The 22,841-nt window shown below is 48.4% G+C and overlaps 6 protein-coding genes across 6 annotated transcripts; 1 reads left to right on the plus strand and 5 right to left on the minus strand.

Moving 5' to 3' along the window:
• Window positions 1-887: 887 nt before the first annotated feature.
• fmn1 (riboflavin kinase) lies at window positions 888-1,640 on the minus strand (the record flags this gene model as incomplete). The annotated part of the gene is made up of 3 exons (XM_015554517.1): window positions 888-1,184; window positions 1,248-1,430; window positions 1,524-1,640. 3 exons carry the CDS (start codon window positions 1,638-1,640, stop codon window positions 888-890), a joined length of 597 nt encoding a protein of 198 aa, XP_015403342.1.
• Window positions 1,641-2,168: 528 nt separating this feature from the next.
• Window positions 2,169-3,455, minus strand: ANOM_009262 (uncharacterized protein; the record flags this gene model as incomplete). Its single annotated transcript, XM_015554518.1, has 6 exons — window positions 2,169-2,311; window positions 2,364-2,403; window positions 2,473-2,556; window positions 2,622-2,730; window positions 2,959-3,250; window positions 3,299-3,455. 6 exons carry the CDS (start codon window positions 3,453-3,455, stop codon window positions 2,169-2,171), a joined length of 825 nt encoding a protein of 274 aa, XP_015403343.1.
• An 848-nt stretch (window positions 3,456-4,303) lies between these two features.
• On the minus strand, window positions 4,304-6,584 carry ANOM_009263 (Zn(II)2Cys6 transcription factor domain-containing protein; the record flags this gene model as incomplete). The annotated part of the gene is made up of 3 exons (XM_015554519.1): window positions 4,304-4,321; window positions 4,377-6,184; window positions 6,350-6,584. 3 exons carry the CDS (start codon window positions 6,582-6,584, stop codon window positions 4,304-4,306), a joined length of 2,061 nt encoding a protein of 686 aa, XP_015403344.1.
• Window positions 6,585-9,132: 2,548 nt separating this feature from the next.
• ANOM_009264 (MFS transporter) lies at window positions 9,133-11,971 on the minus strand (the record flags this gene model as incomplete). Its single annotated transcript, XM_015554520.1, has 10 exons — window positions 9,133-9,193; window positions 9,472-9,544; window positions 9,839-9,972; window positions 10,079-10,190; window positions 10,248-10,660; window positions 10,719-10,805; window positions 10,978-11,222; window positions 11,272-11,306; window positions 11,373-11,482; window positions 11,541-11,971. The coding sequence occupies 10 exons, from the start codon at window positions 11,969-11,971 to the stop codon at window positions 9,133-9,135; spliced, it is 1,701 nt and encodes a 566-aa protein (XP_015403338.1).
• Window positions 11,972-13,135: 1,164 nt separating this feature from the next.
• ANOM_009265 (kleisin alpha) lies at window positions 13,136-15,265 on the minus strand (the record flags this gene model as incomplete). The annotated part of the gene is made up of 2 exons (XM_015554521.1): window positions 14,705-15,265; window positions 13,136-14,647 (listed from the first exon to the last, which is right to left on the minus strand). The coding sequence occupies exons 1-2, from the start codon at window positions 14,966-14,968 to the stop codon at window positions 13,136-13,138; spliced, it is 1,776 nt and encodes a 591-aa protein (XP_015403339.1). The 5' UTR covers window positions 14,969-15,265.
• A 1,170-nt stretch (window positions 15,266-16,435) lies between these two features.
• Window positions 16,436-19,769, plus strand: pmr1 (Ca(2+)/Mn(2+)-transporting P-type ATPase PMR1; the record flags this gene model as incomplete). The annotated part of the gene is made up of 3 exons (XM_015554522.1): window positions 16,436-16,555; window positions 16,858-19,138; window positions 19,195-19,769. 3 exons carry the CDS (start codon window positions 16,436-16,438, stop codon window positions 19,767-19,769), a joined length of 2,976 nt encoding a protein of 991 aa, XP_015403340.1.
• Window positions 19,770-22,841: the final 3,072 nt, after the last annotated feature.

The following is a 22,841-nucleotide window of genomic DNA, read 5'->3' on the forward strand; positions in this document are numbered from 1 at the left end:
AAAAAAGAAAAAAAAAAAAAAACAAAAAGGACAGCATCATAGGGTATCTTCGAGGCTTATGTACGTACCAACAATCGCATATCTCTCCCCCGGCTCGAGATCGTCCTCTCGCTCGTAAATCAAATTATCCAGGTCTTTCCTGTCTCTCTCAAAATCTCCACTGGAGCCTTGGAAAGGAATGTATTCGACGGTGAAACCCTCCGCTTCGAATCGCCGGAGAATGTTCGCGTCGAAGTCTGCCGTGTCTGAAGTGACGTACAGTCGGCGCAGAACAGGGTCAGTTTTCTTACGTCTATCGCTGCTGAGACTAGGAGATTGAGATCCTTGGGGAGGCGCTCTGCTAGGGGTGCTGCTGCGGCGACGACGATGAATATGCTGTCGGAGTCGTTCCATTTTCGGAGTGACTTGGAGTTAGGGTTACAGGTTGGCGTGTGAGTAGTAAGAAGTGACTCTTCCTGCAGTTTACCGCAATACTACAAGGTCAGGATACTAGCAATTGCGATCGCAACATTTTTTCAACGTGTAGATACGGGTGGACAACTACTTAAGTTTAACACAAGAAGTAACTAACAGGTCAGGCAACGTCTCTCACCAACGCTGGGCTGACGTCGACGAGTATTGGCAGAGTATTGGCAGTCTCCATCGTGGCTCCAGCCGAACCCAAGGATGCAACGCAAGGGGAACCGATGTTTCCGTTGCCAAGATAGGGCTGATCTGGTTCACATTCAATGTCCATGCATTATTACGCTATGAATATGCGGGTTTCCATGTATGTGGATGTCGAATGTTTGTCTATCCACCACGCCACCAATGCCAGTCTATTCAAAATACTAAAAAACTATGTACTGATACATCACCCCCTTGTCAAACAAAAGATAGAGCAAGCTCTAAAAACCAGTCAACCATTTTCGTTGCTCCTGCACGGCTTCCGAACAATCCTGTCCAGTAAGGTAGCTGACATATGCCTTTCGTTGGAGACTCTGGCGCGCAACCTCACAGTCAATCCGAATATCTTCAACCAAGGCTTCCAACGACACGTAGTCGTATTCTGGGCGGATGTACCCCAGAATCAAAAGGTTAAGCTTTGTGCCGTAGAAGTCGGGCAATTTGTGGAATTTCACTTGACCAGCCTCACCGTTCGCTGTCGGCGATGGCGATGAGAGAGGAGGCATGATATGGATTTCCTATGATGGTCAGACCCATACCTGATGTCATGTTGGTGAGACTCATAGCAAAGGGTAACATACCACAGATCGAGTGGTGTTCTTGTAGAAGGGATTGTATCCGATACTCAGCACAGCTGGAAGAATCGTCGCCTCCGATGTGAATCTGGACGGATCCAATGCGACTACTCCGTAGTACACCCCGACTTGAAGATCGGGATAGTCTGATAAGCCATCTGGGGGGATATTGGCCGTGGGGATTCCCAGCTGCCTTGATTAGTTTCCTTGGCATTGAAAAGAAGACGTAGCTACCGAGAGGTGGCAATCGGTACAACATAAAATGAAACTACATGAACATACCTCTTTGCTTCCCCGCCCAAACCCTTTGATCACCGGCCCAGATAACTTGATCGGAAACGGAGGCTCTGGGCCACTGTCTAGCCCGGTGACGGGATCCCTGGGACCGTCTGGACGCATTCTCCGTTTATTAACTTGGAAAACAAGTCTATGGACTAACTCCAGCGTTTGCCTGGCGACGGGCAACAATTGAAAGTGAGCAAAATGGTGGAATGTGGAAGAAGCCCGCAGTATCGATAAGCCGGCGATGCGCGGGGGGGTATCGGTTGTGACGGAATCAGTGCATACTGATTGGTGGCAATGGTATTACGACGAGGTACTAGTATCTTCACGATTTAATGCCTGAGGCTGACTGGCCGACCCAGCAATGTTATCAATCGATGACATCGTTTATCGTATCACATTTACTTCCTACATACATACCTCTACCTAAGTATGTGGGACGTTGTACATAATCAATTATTCTCTTGCCTCGCGATCATTTTGTTTCCGATCTCTCTCAAGACATCCTTCCTGATCTTTCCACTCCCCGTCACAGGATACTGGCCGATCGGATCGCCAGGTCCAACCCAAAAGACATGAGCCGGGGCCTTGTGTCGACCCAAGACCTGCCATATCCAGTTTTTCACATCATCCAGAGAAGGCCTGTTACGCTGTGGGGGTGATTGAAGAAAATGCAGCCACAATCTCGCCGTATTTATCATCCTCAAGTCCGACAATGGCAGCCTGCTCAATGTCAGGTGGCTCCATAAGCCTTTCTTCGATTTCCGTTGGATAGATATTTTCCCCTCCTAATTAGCATCAGTCTATCTCCAGTATTGACAAATAATCAAGCAAGCTCACCTCGGATAATGATGTCTTTGATCCTTCCCGTGATGCGACACTAGCCTGCTTCATCAATCGATGCTTCGTCACCCGTATGGATCCATATCACGCCGATCTCGTCACGTACCAGAGCTTCGGCTGTCTTTTCCTCGTTCTTGTAGTATCCCTTCTGTAGCAGATACCCTGATATGCAAAGCTCGCCCCGGGATCCCTGGGGAGTATGTGGTTCTGGCTGTCGACGACCTTGGCCCGGACGTGCGGGAGTGCTTTGCCTACAGTTTCCAGTTTCTCTCTATCTGGGTCCGTGGCTGCTGTAATATAGCCACGAACATAGTTGGAACGCCATGCAGCACGGTACATCCATAACGTATCAAAGCGTCCACCACTGCAGAGGCGTCAAAATCTCGACGGGAAAAACATTCGTAGCGCCACATGCAAGTGAGCATATCAGGCCACTGACGAGACCGAAGGCGTGAAACAATGGTGGCGGACAACAGACGATATCATTTGAGCTTAGATTCAAACGGGTACCGCACATGCGTCCATTGTTGATGATGCCACTGCTTGGTCAATGAAACCAAACCGCTTCAATATGCCAACTTGGAGACCTTACTAATGGCTAAGCATAGCAGCTTTTGGGACCCCGGCTGTTCCGCTAGTGAACTGGACATAGGCTATATCATGGCAATGCACCGAGTGCTGCGCTTGGTGTAAGTCTTGCAGTGACACCGAGTTCCCTAAACGTAGAATATCATCCCAGGTGACTAGCTCAATAGTATCAACATAATTGGTTCGGATCAAGACGGTCTGCTTCAGGCCAGGAACTGGGTGGGCCTGGATATGCTGGATGAGAGGCCTAGTTGATTTGAAGTTCACCATGTCACCTATGAAGAGCAAAGAAGCTTCTGTTTCAATTAACAATGGACCATCATGTTGCCATCAGCCGAGCCTACCTGTATGTCGGATGGCCCGATCACACTCCACGAATGTGAAAGTCTTATTTAGCACCACCAGAACAGCGCCAATCCGAGTCACAGCAATAACCAACTCGGCAAATCGTTCATCGTCCCCTGGGAAGATCGCAACTCGATCATCCCTGCCGATACCCATTGCAAGAAGCCCTTTAGCGAGATCCTGTGTATGCTAGCTCAAGACTTGGACATTAAGTCGAGCACCACTCCACGGGACAATGATGGCATCTTAAGACCCAAATCTCTCAGATTGCTGGTCCATAAGCTCTCTCAACGTGAGATGACGGAGGGGTGGCTCTCGGGGTCCCTGGACCATAGATAAAGAAAGGGGGGCCATCTTTGTAGATCAGGATTACAGATTGACTTCAACTGCAGTGATAGAGAGCAACTGCGTGATCTAGTCAGGCATTTGAAGTCCCTGTTTAGTAAGGCAGTCAAAGTGCAATTAGTATTATTTTGCTGAACCGTAAAGTAACGCTGTACTGATTGGGTTTGCCAGGGGAATAAATGCTGGCTGCTGATTCACCTTTTGGAACAGCGTACGTGTTTAGGGCGGGAATGGCCAATTTCAATATTATGCTTAATGCATCAGCACCTCTACATTCACTCCTTTGTATCCAGGATGATTTATCTTCCTTGGAGGGTGATGAGACTGTCAGTCTCCTTGTTTCACTATAGATACGCTCTCCGGTAATCAGAGGCTAGGGTCGCCTACTTCGCTTGTTCAAGAATATATCACCCTTGATATGTGCAGCCACATATATACAATAGAAAAATCAGAAACAGAGGAGCCCTATAAACAGCCCCTTGGGAATCATACAAACACTTATGTACCAGTGCCAGGATACAAGGGCATATCAATAAAGTCAAGGGAAGCAACAAGACAACAGAGAACACAACATTTTTTTGATCCTCCCAGAAGTTGGCCGTACATGTGGATTATAGCAACAATGGTACCTTGCATTACCCATAATACAATAAATAAAATCAAATGCATGGCAAAAACTATTGATGGGTCAGTATCCTCCTATCAAGGGAAACAGTAAAAATGGTTGCTCACATTCATCACAATAAGCATAGGGATGTCAAATACGTCTCGTTTTACTGTCCAGCAGTATGCGCATTCAACTTTGCCGTCTTTAAAGCCCAGCTGATTCATTCCCGCCTCGCTGGCGATCCCTCCTTTGCGCAGATGACTGTTCCACCGCTGATTGTCATCCGACTGATTCTCCATGTCCTCCTTCGTTTTGTATTTCAACAGTTTGCATGTCGTCATGACACTACCACGTGAGTCCCCAAAGGCGAGTCGGGCAAAATCATCGTAGAATTCCACCACACTGTCGTCATCAAGCAGCTCAGCCAAGAACACTGGTTGCGGGCGACCAGGAGTGCTTTCCGCTATGGAGCCCCGTGGAGTAAAGCTCCGTGACGATGTTCCCGAGCCCGGAACAGAGCCACCTGTATTGACATTCAGGTTGGGCTCCTTACCTAGGAGGACGTCTTTCTTCCACCCGGTAAGAATACTGAATTCCTTTCCTACAGCCGCAATTTCCCCCGTACGTCGACAAACGATGGTCGGGGTTCCACAGGCATTGATAAAGTCTTCATATTCGAACAAGGTTCGCTGGAAACATTTCTCCATGAATATCAGGTCGTCCCGGTTCAGAGTCTTGGTCGTCGCAATGAAAGACGGGCGGATCGACGCCAGTGCCTTGGCGATCTGCAAAGTCTTCTGTGGCGAAAAGCGTCGCTGGATGAACGCGGTCAGATTATGGAAACGATTGGTGTAGGCATACGGCTCCTTCACGTTCTCATATATGGATGAGGGGTTCCGTTGGCGTCGTCTAACCCCAACCTGTAAGTTTTGGTGCTTTAAACTCGGTGTCGTGATCGTAGGTCGTGGTCCGTTTGCCGAGAGGCCATTTGGCTTTGCTGTCACAGCACTGCTGAACGTAGCGTCGTCAAAGCCTGTCGTCATTTGAGGACTGGTCGTTGCATTGGGGCTAGCAAAGCCTCCAGGGCCGCTTTCGATCGCAAACGCATGTGGTGCATCTGCTTTAGTCAAGTGTCCCGGTATTACACTTCCTTGGCCGGACTGTGGGTAAACGCCTCCAACATTTACATGAGTTTGGCCCGTGGGTTGTCCGCTGGACCATTCATTCAGAAGAGGGTCGCCAAAAATGAACGGCTGTTGACCTCCAGGGCTCTCGCCAAAAGTTGCAGTGCCGGTGATCGGCGTGCCGGCGAATTGAGCCGAGCCACTACGTCCCATCGAGCCTCGCTGGGTAGCGGAATCACTGGGTGAGTCACCAGCCCCAGTAGCCATATGTCCAAGCATGCCAAACTCCAACGCGCCATAACGGTTCTCAAAGTTCATACTGGACAGGTCAAAGTTAAAGAGGGCCGGGTCACTGGGGTCAAAGAAGGGCCCGGCAAATGGATTTTGGCTTGGATTGGCCGTGCCGGACACGCCGGTGCTGGGCGGCTGCTGACCAACTTGTGATGAAAGGCTGTTGTTTCGAGCGGCTGGGTTAGTTTTCAGGGTGAAGGTCGGCGAAACAGGGGACTGCGAGGTGAAAGAATTTTGGTTCATAGTATTTTCCTGATAGACACTATAGGAGTTCGACTGCGGCGTGGGGTAGAAATTGGGACTGGAGTTCGGCTGGGTAGTGGCATTAACTGCATTGGCGCCATTTCTAGACAAGGGCAAGTTATTCCGCATCGTGTTATTATAGAAATTCCCGCCAATTCCAGGCATCAACGCTCCATCTGGCGCATCATGAAGATATTTGGCTTTTTTGCGAACCCCATCGTGACACGCATCTTGGAGGCCACGTTTGATACACCGCTGACACGGCCTTTCGTCACCTATGCGCAACTCAGTATTAGTAATTGACTCGGCCCTCAAAATAATCACATGCAGGAATACATGGGCCTCTGTGCCGCGCATGAGAGCTACGGCACATGGGAGGAAAATGGGAGAGGGAAGAAAACCATGCGACCAAAACTAAAACGAGGGTCAGTCTAGCGTACCGCAAGTCAGATGCGCCCGTTGACAAGCAAAGCAAGCCCTCCGTGCTTTCTTCCGTCGCGGTCTTGATGGATCCTTCGGGTTCGGTTTCTGGCCAGTTTCCACAGGCGCATTTCCATCGCCATTGCTCTTGCTCTTGGACTGCTCTGGCTGTTCCCCGACGCCTCCGGCCTCCAGTTCGGGCCCTCTGCGATCGGCTGGGGGCGCCGAGGTGCTATCCTGTACATCCACCGTCATTGTGACATTAAATATCGAAGGTAAATTGTTCGACCCTTAAAACCTAGTGCGCGTGCTATTCCGCGGTGTAGCCGATGACGGAAGGGTTGAAAGCTGAAGCGACAACCACCGCTTGCCACACCTATGCTATTCTAAATAAGACCGCGTCGTCGCGCCGCGAGCCAGCGCGCCGGTAGGTATCCAGATTGCCGGCTCAGTATTAATGAAAGTTGTTCCTAGTCCGGGAGTAATAGAAAAGCCCTTTCTTTGGCGATCTGGGCGCATAGATCCTCGATCTAACGGTTCGTAGAGGCTCGAGAGAAACGGGGCGACGGCGGACCGGTAACTGGGAGCGGAGGACCTTGCGTGCTCGGTTATTGTGGATCAGAAAGCAACTCTGAAGTTTTCCACTAATAAACCCGGATCGATAATTAGACAATGAGTCCACGATACGATCTGGTATGAATTCCCCCTTTTTCGCTTGTACAAATATTACAAGCAATCAAGCGTTTAAGTCTTTTTAATTGCGGTAGCGCGGGTGGAGCGAAGGGTTTCTCGGGGCTGCGGGGGGAAGCTCCAGAGCGTCGCCGAGATAAGATTCCGGGGGGGGTTGTTAATGAAAGAAACAATGCGGGAAATGGCTTGAGATAAGTGGCGTATTAAAATGGCAAAAGACAAGGAGGGGAGAGTTCAACGGTGAGGGGAGAGAGAAAGATGCAAAGATGTTAAGTCTGTGGAAACGCGGGGAAAGATAGACTGTTAGTAAGGCTAACTTAAGTAGTGGTCGAAAATTGAAAGGGAAAAAATTCAAAATAAAGATAAAAAAGACAAAAAAAAAAGATGGACAGGGACTTCTACTTCGTAAAAAAGAAGAGGGAAAAAATAGAAAATAAAAAAGTAAAAAAAAAGAATAGGCGGAAAAGCCACCAACACGAGCAGGCAAAGAGTCGCGTGTCCAGTCTGGACAAATCGAAGACACGGCGTGTTTCCCTGGTTGAGTCTTTTTTAGATGTCGAAAATTAACTCCAATCTACAATCATCAGAGGAAGAACCATCACCCTTCGTTGAGTTCCTTTGACGATCTGAATTAACTCCCCGCGCGAGGTTTCGTTTGATTTTCCATGGTCTGTTTTCAACCTTCCTTACAACGGAAAAGAGAAGACGAGGGAAAAAATAATAATTTTAAATTGGTAATTTTGGCGTCGGCTTACAGGAATAAATAGGTAAGAGTTTTCAGCCTTGCAAAACGAGGAAAAGAAAATGAGAGTCAGAAAGAGGAGCCTAATGATTGTTTTTATCATTCATCAACGTATTCTACTAGTCTACTACTAGTCGTAGTATCTGCCATGCATATATGCAGAACTTAGCAGGATCGACACTGAAGGAGGTATACAATGACAGCTTCGTTGCCTTGAAGATCTCTCACATGATAATAAGTTGAACCTGTATATCTAGAAGAAGCTCGTGAAAATAATGAAAACGTTAATACCAGCTATCGGTAATTGCGCGGTATTTAGAGATCCCACGTGTTGGTAGTGTTAATTACCGAGTACTAGCCCATACATCTTGTTTCTCCTCTAGTCCGAACTATTACTATGGACATACCACTAAACTCTGGCGAATTCACACAAAAGCCCCATCATCGTAAGGCAACGACTAATTTTAACCTAATCAGGTAGCCAAAAGCCCTCACAAGGATTGCCAGCCAACAGAATGGGCTGAATACTTTCAATATGAGCCATTTTTACCTACATCCCCGGGTCTTTCCGGCATGTTCCCCTAGTCATTCGTCCGCCTTTCCCCGACCATCCAGCGCCATGTCAAATCCAGTATTTGCCTCGGTTCCTGGGTAACCCTAAAGTGCCTACTCCGGAGTACTTCTCCTAGGCAAGTAGCAATGCCTCGACCGATCAATTCGGTGAGAATGGTTGACAGCTGAAATAACTTGGTCCTCTCGTGGTGATCTGCCATGTCCTACGCTCATTGTAGGCCTCGTGCTGTCCTCGTGTCCCGTTACCATTTGATTGGATTGTCACCATCCGGCCTACTTTGACCCAGTGTGGCTGATTCTCAACTGTAATTTAAGGATGGCACTGGCTCTTGGAGGGTTCAAGGGGGTTCATTTGCCCTACCTAGCAAGCTGGACATCCCGTCATATGTTTTTTGGTCGGCCTGCACTCGTTCCCGTCATATGAACTGTAAGGGATTGCAGGGGTATGTTTTACCCCTGTGGAGTGGCCGTACCGGGTTTAATCAACGAGCACGAGGCTTCTATCTATACTTTATAAAACCACCATCTATTACATTTGCGTATGCGTGTACACAATGTACGTACGTACGTATGTATGTATGTACATACATACATACATGTACATGCTTTAAGTCCATTGCCCATCTAAGCAATAGTCGTCCCACTTCCCGCTGTACTATAAGCAAGCCAATTAACCAAATTCTTACCATATTAGTACGGGCCCTAGGGCCTCGGGGGCCAGGGTAAATGAACTCATCCCGAGGCCGATATAAGAGAGTCAGATCCTTCATCCGGACCGAGAAGAAGTGGATATCATATCTATCGGGCAGCAAATCGGCTCTTTTGCCGAATGTGACTACCGTACCGGAAAAAGATATACCTGCCGTCCCAATTACCGTTAGCTCTCAATTAACCATTGCTTGATCTGATCTACAGCTGCATCAAACTGCTCATGGAGCCAGGTGCTGGCAGGAAATTTGCCTAGAGGTCAAGAGAAACCCCTAACACCAAGGACGCCGAATACATTACGCCATTGTAGCTGCAGCGTTGGTCTGCAAGGAAGGGCTACCAACTCCAAGCTATATAGCAGGCAACGCGGTGTAGGCAAGCAATGAATTTGATGGCGAAAGGTGAAACATGATTGTTTGGGGGACTTACGGAAATGGCGCCATAACAAGCGTCAGAAAAGCGAGCAGCGAAGAGGCCCAGTGGTATCCCAGGTTGTTGTACACTAAGTCCATTGGTCAGTACCTGGGTCTGAAGTCGGTACGCCTAACAATAGTAGCAATGCAGGAAGCTTGGTGACACTGATGACAGTCTGGTCACTCAAAACGAGCTAAATCATATAGTGGAGGAGGGTGTGATCAGGTTATAGTGCTTCTGATCCGTTTTTTCCCGGGCCCATTGGTGTGTAGTAACGAACAGACAGAATGGCTATGTAACATTATATGAAAAAGAGGAGGAAGAAGAAGAAGAAGAAAGAAAAAAGAAAGAAAGAAAGAAAGAAAAAAAAAAGGCCACTTACTTTGGATTCCAAAAAGGGGAAAGACACCGCCGAACGTTGAGCGAGCGAAGCTGTTCGCTGCTAGGGAACTTGCAGCAAAGACTGGATACGCATCAACCAAGAACGTAAAGATACCTGAGTATACAAGAATGGTCCTATCCAGGACAGAATTCATCAGCGTCAATGATCTACGTGGCCAGGTTTGCAGCAGGAATCAAAACTTCAGGGAAGTTATATTGCCTGCCTTGTGTTCAAACTCACCCGGCTCCAAAGAATGCACTGCCAATTATGGGTACAATCCAATGCACATAAGGATAAATTGTCCAAGCAAATATAAATAATCCTATGGTGACAAGGGGGCCACCAAGAATCGCTGCACCATGTGATTAGCAGTTCTGGTTTACCTGAAAGGTACTGGGCAAGAGCATACGCACCTGGAGGTAGACGCCACTCTGGTTGAAAGTCTTCTGTTGTTCCCTCCGTGCTCTTGTGTTTCTCTTCCAAGCGTTGGTAGACGCGACGCCAGAAGGGATCAGATACAATAGCAAAAACCATTCCCACAAAAAGGCCGAGGAAGCAAAGACCGCGCTGCCACAGTTCAAGGCCATACACGTTGCCAAATACCAGCTGGAAGGCACCAAAAATAGGTATATTATACCCAGCAAAATGGCTGAGAACACACAGAGGCACAAGCACATAGGTTCCAGTGTCAGGAGAAGAACTGGCCTGTAGATCGAGCGTAAGACAGTTCGTGCCACCGAGCGATTTAATCTTTCAATCGGTGCTTTCCATCGATCATCCCCTGTCTCTTTGCGAAGTTTCTCTGCCTTTTGCCGCAGAATGCTAGTGGGACTAGTGTTAAACGAGTTTCTAGAGAGTAAGCTTTGGCAATTTCACTTACACGGGGTGATAAGTTTCCGGGACAAAGAAAACAATTGAAATCAGCAATACGCCTGTCCAGATAAGAAGCACATAGAACGTCCAGCGCCTGAGAACAAGTCGTACAAGTGTCAGCCACAATTATCTCCAAATAGACAGCTAGGTAGATATACCATGTAGTGAATTGATTTATGAACCCACCAACCCTGAGGCTTGTCAATCATCGCAACGCAAACCCAACTGACAACTGTTCAGCAATCGGGGCTAGTAGCAAAACTCACAATGGTCCTACTTCAGGTCCAACAAAAGGTGATGCCGTGTACAGCATCATAGGCGCGCTCAGTTCATGGCGAGCAAATAAATCTCCTACCGTTCCACCTGCAACGCTGAGAAAGGCGCTCCCAGCGATACCATTAAAAAAGCGGCATACGAGCATGGTCTCAATATTCTCGGCCACAGCGCAAGGAATGAGCCAGATCAAGAATAAAGTGAATGAGGTAATATATATATATCTTCGGCCATAAAACTAAGGAGCATTAGCTAGGGTGATGAAGTTTAGCGTTGGGTATGCAGACCTCCGATAGGGGTCCCAGAAAAAGCGGGCCAATACCTGGGATGAGTAGAGGTCAGAAACTAGACATAAAAGCCAAGCAAATTCCTGACGGCTGGGACCTACCAAGGCCCCATATAAAGAGCGATAACCCGAGCGTTGCGACCAACCGAGAACAATTGAATTCTTCTGTTATCTGGTCGTAGGTAGCGGTATACATTGACGAGGTGCAAGTCCTTTCGACAAGGCATCAGCACAACGCAAGCAACGATACAGTAGTCACTCACTACTCACACGCAAAGAGAGCCCAGCGAGCAAATGATAACAATCAACCACCGCCTCATGGTATTGAAGTTCCGAGGGTTCATCGGGTCATCCTCGTCCCAGCTAACAATAAAGGCAGACGATTCATCTGCCTCGCCCCCATCATCGCCAAGAGCAGTTTCTGCAGTTTCTTCATCCGCGGTATGGCAGCTGTATCCATCATTCAAAGACCAGCTACGTTCGATGGGACGTGAGTTGGTGGAGTGCAACTTCTGCATCCGCTCTTCGTTGGCTGGTGGGGTTTGGATTGGCGCAAATGTGTCGTCCATATGTTCATCGGATCTCACCTTCTCCAATTCATCTGCCTCGCTCCCTTCGTCACTTGTAGAGCGCCTGGTTGAATCCACATCGGTACTCTGCACTTGCCTGAGGGGCGATACCACCCGCTGTGACGCAGTCATGATCGAGTAGTGAGGTAGAGCCCTACTCTCCTGTAGTTTTTCGCTAATGCTATCGGAGATTTTGAAAATATGAAAACTACGTCTCTCGACTGTGTAACAAAATGATAGCCCCAAATACTAAAGTAACTCAACGACGATCGCTTGAAATAAATGAATGCCGGCAATAATCACCCCAGTGAGGGCAAAGCCGAGTCACACCCTAAGCAGTACTTGCTCATAAAGATCTCTGGGGAAATTGACCGAAAAATGGAGATTCGGAGGAACCGAGGGTTTCAATAAATATTCAGTGTCTGATAAACGAACAAGATAAAGCCTGCAAAGTAAAGTAACTATTAGTCACATTTGGGAGGATTGTACTAACTAACTACATAAACCGGTTAGTCTAGTTCTTGCTGATCAATCTGGATTGAATCTTGAATAATTACTGGCACTAGTCTAGTCGGCTTTTCCTCTGCCGATTGCCACAGCATTATCAGTGGAGACAGATCACAGCTATAATACGTATATCCTTGTTCGTTGCAGGAAGTGGTAAATCGTATGTATGAATCGTTAAACGGTAACTCTCGCGCCTAATTTTCTCTTTTCATTTCATTTCCACGTCAGTCACCTGGTCCTATCTCACCGTTTTCACCCAGGACGTTGGAGATCATTTAAGTTTTGATAGAGAACTACGAAGTACATCGAGTATGGAAAATTCCCCGAGCCACACGTGTCCCACCCCCACGTGAACACACCTGCTACAAGTATCTCGTAATGGATCATACAAAGTTCAATTGTTCGCTTCTATACCTAAACCTATGTGAAGAAAGACATTAGAAAACCCCCTTTAAGTATCGCCCCTAGAAGCTCGCCCACAACAATAAGGAAAATACCAACTTTCCAGCTTTGGAACGAGGATCCAAACAGTCATTCAATAGCTACCTTTTCAATCCGAACAGACAACTCCATGACACCAGTGTTTCATTACATGAATAATTTCCCGCATCCAGATAACAAGCCCTCAAGGGAACCCCGGCCCAAAAAAAGAAAAGAATAAGAGGGAGCAGAAAAGAGGAGAGGATAGAAGCAACAACGAGTAAGAATCGGCCACTCGAGCAAAATGTCCTGTACAGATACACACCTGACACCTCCATAGGTCCTGATCTCTGAAGTTGGCGCACCGCGCTAAACTACCACCTGGGAAGGTTGAGTGCCTACTTCCCCATTGGCGCTCTCTTCAGCCCACGAACCCCAGAGAGCACGCTTGCCACGGATTTTGAGAGGGCCACCAACGGTATCGGGACGTTGTTCAACTTGGACGGCGTCCTTTGTGGCCAAAACCAAAACCTCAAAAAACATCTTCGTCGCATCCGCCTTGGATGCCTTGCGTTCAGGTAGAAGATCCTGGAACTTCACGCTCTTCTTCTGTTCCACTGCAGATTCACCGAGACAGTCGCGGAGAATGTGAACAGCATGCTTGGTACCAACGGAGACAGGGCCACTGTCCGCAGGTTGGATAGTGTCATCGAGCTCTTCCAGGGGATGATTCATTCCCTCATCGTCGCTCATATGCAAACCTTGATCGTCATCATCGCCGGGAAATTCGATATCAGACCGCTGATGAAGCGTTGAGTCAAGACCAACACCTTCATCGATCGGTACGATGGCATCTTCTTCGCCAAATTCCAAAGCAGGGGCAGTAGCTGCCTCGATTTCCATGTCTGCAATTCCGCTATCACGCTTCCTCTTGAGCTCACCAGCCTTCTTAATAGCATCGAAGGAGAGCAAGTCACGAAGTTCTGGAGCCCACCCACGTCCGCGACCTCCTCCTAGCACATTCGTCACAAAGTCACCATTCTTTTGCATGTCCATGAGAGTGAGCAAAACAGGATCACGGGGTAAGAAGGACGTCGGCTTCAGGATAGTGGAGCGATCCGCTTGCAAACCCTTTATAATATGGGCCTTGTAATCAGTTTCCTTATCGAGCTCCACGGTCATAACTTTCCGTCGCTTCGTGCGCTGCGAGTGTTGGACAGTCATATCATCCTCTGCCTCTCCCTCTACCTCGTCCTGATCTTCACCTTGCTCTTGCTGGAGTCTTTCCATGTCTGCGTCTGGCATCTCTGAGAGAACGCTCATTGAGTCGCGATCGAGCCTGCGCTCTTCGGCTTCGAATGCCAGGTCTCCGTCATCACCAAGATCCATGGCTGTATCGTCCGCCTGCAGAAGAGTGTCTTGTGGGCCCTCGTTGGCCAGGTCCATCTTGTCCAGGGGGTAATCATCTTCGCCAAGGTCCAGAGGCAGGTCAACATCGTTGAACTTGCCAGCATCGCTAAAAAGATCCTCTTCGACAGGACGAGGTGCGGGCGCATCTCGACCAACTTCCATACTGAAGTCATGCCCCAAGGGTGTATCATCCTCTCCCAAGTCAAGGTCAACCAAAGTATGGTCTTCAAGGCGCGCGGGCTCTTGTGACACAGAGCGCCGAAGACTACTGTCTGGGAAGAGCTGGCTTCCAAAGTCCATCGATGTTCCTGGGCGCTTCCCCTCCGGCTCAAAACTGAGCGGCTGGGGTAAGAGCAAAGAAGAATCCAGGTTCATGAAAAGGTCCGACTCTGTAAGCACATCTGGCAAAGTAATACCTCCTGGGGCAACAACAGTGGTTGTCAAGTCATTGTTATTAGTCAAGCGGAAAGCCTAGGAATTGTTTCTTTAGTGTCATTTGTGGAAACAGTATCATTTGCCCGAACATACCATTTTGATTTTCATGAGAGCCTCATTGCAGTCATCCAATAGGTAGCGTGCCTTTCGGCTATAGATCCGGACCACACCTAACAACAACTGACCGCTCAACCGCAAAGCCATTGGAGCTTGTCCTTGGTCGACAATAGCACTGACACTGCTCTCGATATCCGACTGTAGAATGTGCGATTTGGAAAGCTTGCGCTCCAAGTTAGCCGATAACCAAACGCGGGCCAGCGGCCCGGTTTTTGACAGAAGGGTCTCCGAATAGAACATGGCGTCACGAAGTTGTGTATCAAGCGATATTAGAAATGGTTATTCCAAGGGGTATAAGCCCGCCTAACGCGGGGTGGTTTGCGAGAAGTCCCTGGCAACCCAAATGCGATGACGCGCTGTATCCAGAAAACAAAAAGATCGGCAACTGATGCTTCCTCCCCTTAAGGCCTAAAGGGGTTATAAACCCGGAGACGGTAAGATAGATACTATATCTGACGAGAAAAATTATCGCTGTAAAAAGAAATCCACCAAGTCCGAAGGCTAAAGAGGGGTGCAGGAAAGGAGGGGTGGTTGGGTGGATTGCGATGACTCTGGTGTGGTTTTCGCAAGGGAAGGGAAACAAGAGAAAGAGAGGAAGGGCGCGTCTAGCGGGCGGGTTGATGGGCAGCCTCCACTGGCAACGGGTTGCGGCGGGCAGCACTGGGATAATAGGCAATGCTGATTGGGCGTTTAGTTGCGTGGCTGGGGTCACGTGGTATTAGGTCACTCTCTGGTTACACAAGTTAATATTGTCAAATACGGCCCCAGGGCTGTCTATACTGTGTATAGTATATTAGGGCCTGATTGACAATCAATCAGCCTCGCCTTAACTCCTTAAGGTTCCTCATCAGTGAAAGGGATAAAAGAAGTATATATATAGCCTCGAAAGGCTTCAACAAAAAAATACTCCCCGACTGGGAGTCGAACCCAGGTCTCCCGCGCTTGTTCCTCGTATAGGATGACAAGCGGAAATCATGACCGTTAGACCATCGAGGAATTATTGACTGAGTTCCGTACCAAGCAATTTATATTTTATTTTACAAAGCCGCTCCTAACCTGGTGGAGCTTTCTCATATCATGGGAGCGGTGAACAAAAGCAGTATATTCCTGGCATGAACAATGATGACTAGTCCTGCCTCCCCTTCAATACCTGAAGGACCGGCGTGGAATCCACAGATTTAGGGTGATCGAGTCACCTGCAGTATCAGTCCAAAGAATTTACGTGTGGGCGACTGTGGAGGTAGGCGCATAGCATACCAGGTAGTACTCCGTACATTGGCTATAGTGCACCCACACTAAAGCGCGTGACCGCCAAGAGTAACCCCTTCGCTAGGAACAATGACAAGCGTCTGCATACAATATGTTCTCTCCGTAATTAAGAACGACAGTTGGTTTTTAATTCAACATCCAAACATTGATCGACACGGCTCTCCCTAAGAGCGTCGTCTTTGGTGGGACCTGGAGGTCTAGCCTTGTCTCTTCTTGAACCAGCTGTACGGCCCTTGTCTGGTTTCCACTTAGTCCCCCCATATTATTCGATACACCTGCGGCCGAAATCGCGTCTGAGAACGTGGCTTCTACGTAATTTTTTTCCTCTTTGCCATCGCAAAATCTTGTCCACCTCGACATTCTCCTTGATCCCGACGGGATGATAACCATTGTGAGCCCCATCTAGCAGGACGTCTTTGGACAGAAAAAGTATGAGAGATGTCAAGGTCCGCAACGCCTGCGCTACCTTTGCATAATGCTCAGGCCCCCGACTTGAGACCTCCGTCATATACTCCGACAGGTGTACCCTCCAACACGTCTACTTCAGTAAGTCTCGCTGTAAGGCAGATCTAGCTGATATGCGCCGCGCTCGCGCTTTCGATTGGCTTCCTTTGGGCATCCAGCCGCTAACTTTCAGTTCATTAACTAGACATCCACGTCGACTTACTCTCTATTAGACCCACAGGAAACAGCTGAGCGCTTACAGACGTCCCTTACCCACGGACTCACTCCTGCAGAAGCTGAGATTCGTTTAATACAAAATGGGCCCAACGAACTGCCGCACGAAGACCCTGAGCCTCTGTGGCTCCGGTTTCTTAAACAATTCCGGGAGACATTAATTCTACTGCTTCTGGCGTCAGCGGCAGTCTCTTTTTATGGGCAATCTTGATGATGCGGTAAGCATCACTCTCGCGGTAACCATCGTTGTTACCGTCGGATTTATTCAGGAGTATCGATCGGAAAAATCCTTGGAGGCCTTGAGCCGCCTGGTGCCACATCATGCGCATTTAATACGCGACGTTCCTCTCTCAAGTACCCCTCCTATCGGAAGCTCGATCCCTACAGCTACCAGTGGAGAGTTCGAGCTGCAAGATCTCCGAAGCAAGAGCCCGGGCTCAGTTTCTGCCGCTGTCAAGGCTTCCACTACTGTTCCGGCGAATGAGCTAGTACCTGGTGACCTAGTTTTATTTACAGTTGGAGACCGTATTCCGGCGGATATACGCATTACTGCAGCCACTGATTTGACCATTGATGAATCAAACCTGACTGGTGAGAATGAGCCGGTTGCTAAATCGCCAGACGCAATTCGCGGCCCGAAGGCTCTGGCGACACACTCGCCCAAGATTGTCACTCCGCCCCGATCTCCATTCTACGACGCCCCAGCCAGTGGCGCTGTAGGCGCTGATATCCGCTTGAATGAGCAGCACAACATTGCATTTATGGGAACTTTGGTTCGGTCGGGGTATGGACAGGGTATTGTGATAGGAACAGGTGCGAAGACTGAATTTGGCAGTATTTCAGCCTCTTTGCAGGAGATCGAGAGCCCACGCACACCGCTTCAATTGTCGATGGACCGTCTTGGTCAAGAATTAAGCTATATCTCCTTTGGTGTCATTGGGTTGATTGTAGTCATAGGATTGATACAAGGCCGAAAGCTCCTTGATATGTTCACCATTGGTGTCTCACTTGCAGTCGCTGCGATTCCAGAGGGTCTTCCTATTATCGTGACAGTTACTCTTGCTTTGGGCGTGCTGCGCATGGCCAAGAGGGGGGCTATCATGCGAAGACTCCCCAGCGTCGAGACTCTCGGCTCTGTGAATGTTGTATGCAGTGACAAGACGGGGACACTAACGCTCAACCATATGACAGTCACAAAGATGTGGCATTTTGACTGCCCGGAGCCATTCGAGGTGCATAACGACATAAGTTCACTAACGCCTGGGCCTGCAGCTCGGACCGTTCTTCGTGTCGGTAATATCGCTAATAACGCTAGACTTTCGCGCGTGCATGCAAATTCACCTGCCAGCGCATCTTCTGCTGCAGTGTTGTCTTCCACCGATGATAGGGCTCCGGGAACCATTAGGAGTAGGTGGGTTGGCCAGCCAACCGACGTTGCCATCCTGGATTTGTTGGACACGTTCGGGGAGGATGATGTGCGTGACCGCATCAGCGCCCGCATCGCCGAGACTCCCTTCAGCTCTGAGCGCAAATGGATGGGTGTAATTATTGGCACTGGCACTGGCGAGTCAAGTAATATGGCATACATTAAAGGTGCTCTTGAGCAAGTTTTGAAGCGTTGTGATACGTATCTTACAAAGGATGGACGCGAAGTTATACTGGATGAGCCGCGACGTCAAACAGTGAGGCACGCTGCTGAGCATATGGCATCAGAGGGTCTCAGGGTGCTCGCTTTCGCCAGTGGAGCAGTGCGAGATACATCAAAAGGGCGACCTTTTGGCAGCAGGACAGGCACTCCTGTTTCTAGAGCTACCCCGGGTGAAGATGATGGCCGATATACCGGGCTGGTCTTTGCAGGACTTGTGGGGATGAACGACCCTCCCCGTAAGGATGTTCACAAATCCATCAGGCGCCTTATGGCTGGAGGAGTTCGCATCATCATGATCACAGGAGACGCTGAGACCACGGCAGTTGCGATTGCAAAGAAACTAGGAATGCCAATCAGTGATATAGCCGGTTCGCGACCTGTCATGACTGGTGAGGAGATCGACCGCATGAGCACCGCGGAGTTGGCGCAGGCCATATCGTCTACTTCCATTTTCGCTCGCACAAGCCCTGACCACAAGATGAAGATTGTACGTGCCTTGCAATCCCGAGGAGATGTGGTGGCCATGACGGGTGATGGTGTGAATGATGCACCAGCCCTCAAGAAAGCAGATATCGGTATCTCGATGGGTAAATTGGGCACGGATGTTGCCAAGGAGGCAGCAGATATGATCTTGACGGACGATGACTTCTCCACGATCCTGCGGGCCATTGAACAGGGCAAAGGGATCTTTTACAATATCCAGAACTTCATTACATTCCAGCTAAGCACCAGCGTTGCTGCATTGAGTCTTGTATTGTTAAGCACTACTCTTGGCTTCAAGAATCCGCTGAATCCGATGCAGATCCTATGGATCAGTAAGTTAATGTCATGTGCGAGCACTTGGCAGCTGATAGCTGACATTCATCAACAGATATTCTTATGGACGGCCCTCCTGCGCAGTCCTTGGGTGTAGAGCCCGTTGATCCGTCAATCATGGGACGACCCCCACGACCCAGAACAGCCCGGGTACTCACGAAGCCTCTCATTCAACGGGTGCTAACTTCCGCATTGATGATTATGCTGGGCACGCTTGCCATTTACGTCTACGAAATGGGCGATGTCGACGACGAGCTGAACCCAGGCAAACGCTCCCGCGTTGTAACGGCCCACGACACAACCATGACTTTCACCTGCTTTGTGCTCTTTGACATGTTCAACGCCTTGACTTGCCGCAGCGAGGGGAAGTCGGTGCTTCGTGGCGAGATCTCCCTGTTCGGGAACAGGATGTTCAATTATGCCGTACTTGGATCACTTGCCGGACAGGCCTGTGTGATTTATCTGCCTTTCCTGCAGCGAGTCTTTCAGACGGAGCCGCTCAATCTGGCGCATTTGTTCAAGCTATTGTGTATTTCGAGTTCAGTGTTTTGGGTAGACGAGGCCCGGAAATATTACCAATCGGTGAAGCGGCGGCAGGCTGTTGGGGTGGGATACAGCGTAAATGTTTAAGGCCGGGTTGATATACGCTTTGCACTAGTTGTCATAGAGGGGGCATCATAGAGAATTAGTATTCTTGGGAGACACCTGAAAAGTGCGTATATTGTGCGGAGTAACATTGTTTTGGTCAACGGGTTTGATAGAGAGAGGAAGGAGAGGGATACAAGTTATAGGGGAGGTTAAATAAATATGTACAGGTCTAAAAAATAAAAAATAATAAAAACTGACCGACGCAGGGATCGAACCTGCAATCTCTTGATTCGTAGTCAAGCGCCTTGCCATTGGGCCAGCCGGCCAACTGGTAATGTTATCATGTTTTTTATAATACACAGGGAAAATAGATTTCTCAGTGGTAAACGCCCTCTTTACTCGGTAGCCCATGGTCACATTCAAAAACCATCATCAATGTTTTGGCCGGAAGAAGAACACTGTATGTATAAAATTGTAATTAGTATCTTGGAGTCTACAGCTGGGTATATTATGAGCTCTTAATCCTATCGTGTTGCGCATTGTACCCCACCTTGCACAGTCATCCTGCGGTATATATATATATATTCACAGTGGGTGTGAGTACGCTGGTAGGGTCGACGATGCAAGACAACGCATAAGGTATATATAATGGACCCCACACCCGAGTCCCAGACAATGGATAACGATAAAATTTAAATCTAGACATGCTAAGATGAAAGCTTCCACGGAGCCCCCTGCCCTGTCACACGGGCACTACAATAGACAGTTAGGGTCCAACTAGTGCATATATCCCTCAGGTAGCGCTTCCCCAGTCGCATTGCAACTTCAGCATACGGGCCATGCAAGGAGTGGAACAAGGGAGCTAGTCAGTAGCGATCTCTAGTTCCCACGGGCATCCATAGGGTAAATCAGTGACCACGGGTGAAACACAGGTGCATCATATCGAGACATCATAGTGGGATACACCAAGCCTAGCCTGCAGGAAGGGCAATGAGCAGCTGACACAAGTAGTATGGAATGACTATGACATTGCCTGCTCTGATCACATGCATGTAATATATGTAGTCCACATAGTGTAGCCCCACCGTTCTCAACTATTGCCTGGCCTGTTGACCCCCATGGGGTACATAGGATCTTCAAGTGATAACTATCCGAAGACGGGCCCCGGTAGTACGAATTTTAAGCGTTGAAAAGAGACTCATGAGCGAGTTTGTGAGAACGATGGGCGGATAGGGTGTTTGGTTTGGCCGTTAGTCACTGGAAAATGGAGTAGTGCTAATAATTTAAGCTACCCAGATAGTGGGAAAGCTAAGGCTAGCTGGCCGGAGCCCACAGGGTAACAGACCTATCACTGGATTTAGATTGAGCCGGGAGGCTGAACCCCACACACACAAGCAAACGCGCCGCAATATTGGTATTTGTTACTGCCACGAAGGGAGGAGCGGATTAGACCTTAGGAATACACCAAAGATGTACTCTATATACATTCCATCTCTCCATAATATGGGGACAAATCTCTTCAATAAAAGACTTGCAGACATAACATAAACAGAAAGTTAGCCAAGAAGCTCTACAAAGTACTACTACCTAGTAAGGAATAATCCGAGCATGCTTAGTGGGGGACTTTTTATTCCGTACCCTGAGGACCATTGAGGAGGCGCCTCTAATATCTCTTCCTCACAGCCAAGCCCCAGCTAGATAACAATTCCTCCGGAGGTTCTTATCGGTTCGGGATGGTACTCTTAGTCGGCGAAGCATCGCTCCTGAAATTCCCGAGTGAATTCGGGTGATTGAGGGAGCCTGTCGAGGAACCGACCGAGCGGTCATTGGCCGAAAGTGGACGTTATCAGTACGATGGAGACTGAAGAGCCAAGACTAGGCCGGAACCGGATGCAGAGGCCCCACATGGCGGGAGGGTGGCGTCCAGGACCTTATCGGGACCTCATAGCCAATCATTCGGGAGATAACTATGAGTTGAGAGAAACGGGGATGATAAGGGCCACTGCATTTTTTTTATTTGTCTTTCCTTAGGCTCCGCTCATCACTGGCGGATGGATCCCTTCGTCAGATACCAACCAGAGGATTGGGCGTCAAGGCATTCCAGGACGAATGCCCGATATAACCCAGACCCTTAAAAGGCCTGGACGTTATCAGTGATAGCTGGAGGTACGGAGAAACACAGAATCGGATAGATAGATATATGCAGCATTTCGTAGTGTATAGATCATCTGGTCTACAAGTATATATAAAACACCCAGAGCCCATTCATTCTCTGAGTAGGAGCTTGCTCCGCCTCTCTCCGGAGCGTTCAGCTCCGTATCGCTTGGTTTCATCTCAGCATCATCACATCTCCCTCGCAATGCCTATTTCGGTCTCGGCCAAACTCTATAGAGAACCAATGCCAAGTGCCCCGATAGAGACTCACTGAGATGTTTAGGCTGAAGAGGGGGCCTCTATTGATCAGGAGATGCGGTTCATCTTGGATGTGATATGAACTGTGGATCATGATAAAAGAAGTTGTCAGCGACCCTGACGATTACCCGTGGGGGAGGAAGAGAAAGGACATTCAGATGCTACTTCTGCTACCTAGGGTACCAAAGGAACTAATCAACTAACTAGTAGTTAGTCTGTACTATGTTTACACACTTCGCCACGTTTTAGGGCAAAAAGGAGAAAAGAAAAAAAGAAAAAAGAGAGACAACCCCATTTGCCACCAACAGATGAATGGTTCATGAAGTGATGTTGAACTTGCATCAGAAGATGCAATGGAGCAAGGTGAAGATGGACAGCCAGTTTTTTCTTTCTTTTTTCTTTCTTTTTTCTTTTTTTTTTAAAAAAAAAGAAAAAAAAGGTATTGAAACGAGGTTGGTGTTTAAAGTCTGATTCCCATACTCATGAACGGGGGTGATTTGATTGGAGAATCGTGAGGATCCGTCGATTGACTGTAAGCTTGAGTTTATTTTATTCCATTCGATTTCTCACATCTTGTTATCTCTGACTACAGAGTATTTGGCATTTTTATTTTTATTATATTATTTTTTTTTTCCCACTCAATTTATCATTTACCTTGCCTTTCCCTTTCTCCGCGCCTCCCTCGCTAGGTTGCTCGATGAT

This window comes from Aspergillus nomiae, assembly GCF_001204775.2.
Source record: "Aspergillus nomiae NRRL 13137 chromosome Unknown contig00347, whole genome shotgun sequence".
Lineage (NCBI taxonomy): Eukaryota > Fungi > Ascomycota > Eurotiomycetes > Eurotiales > Aspergillaceae > Aspergillus > Aspergillus nomiae.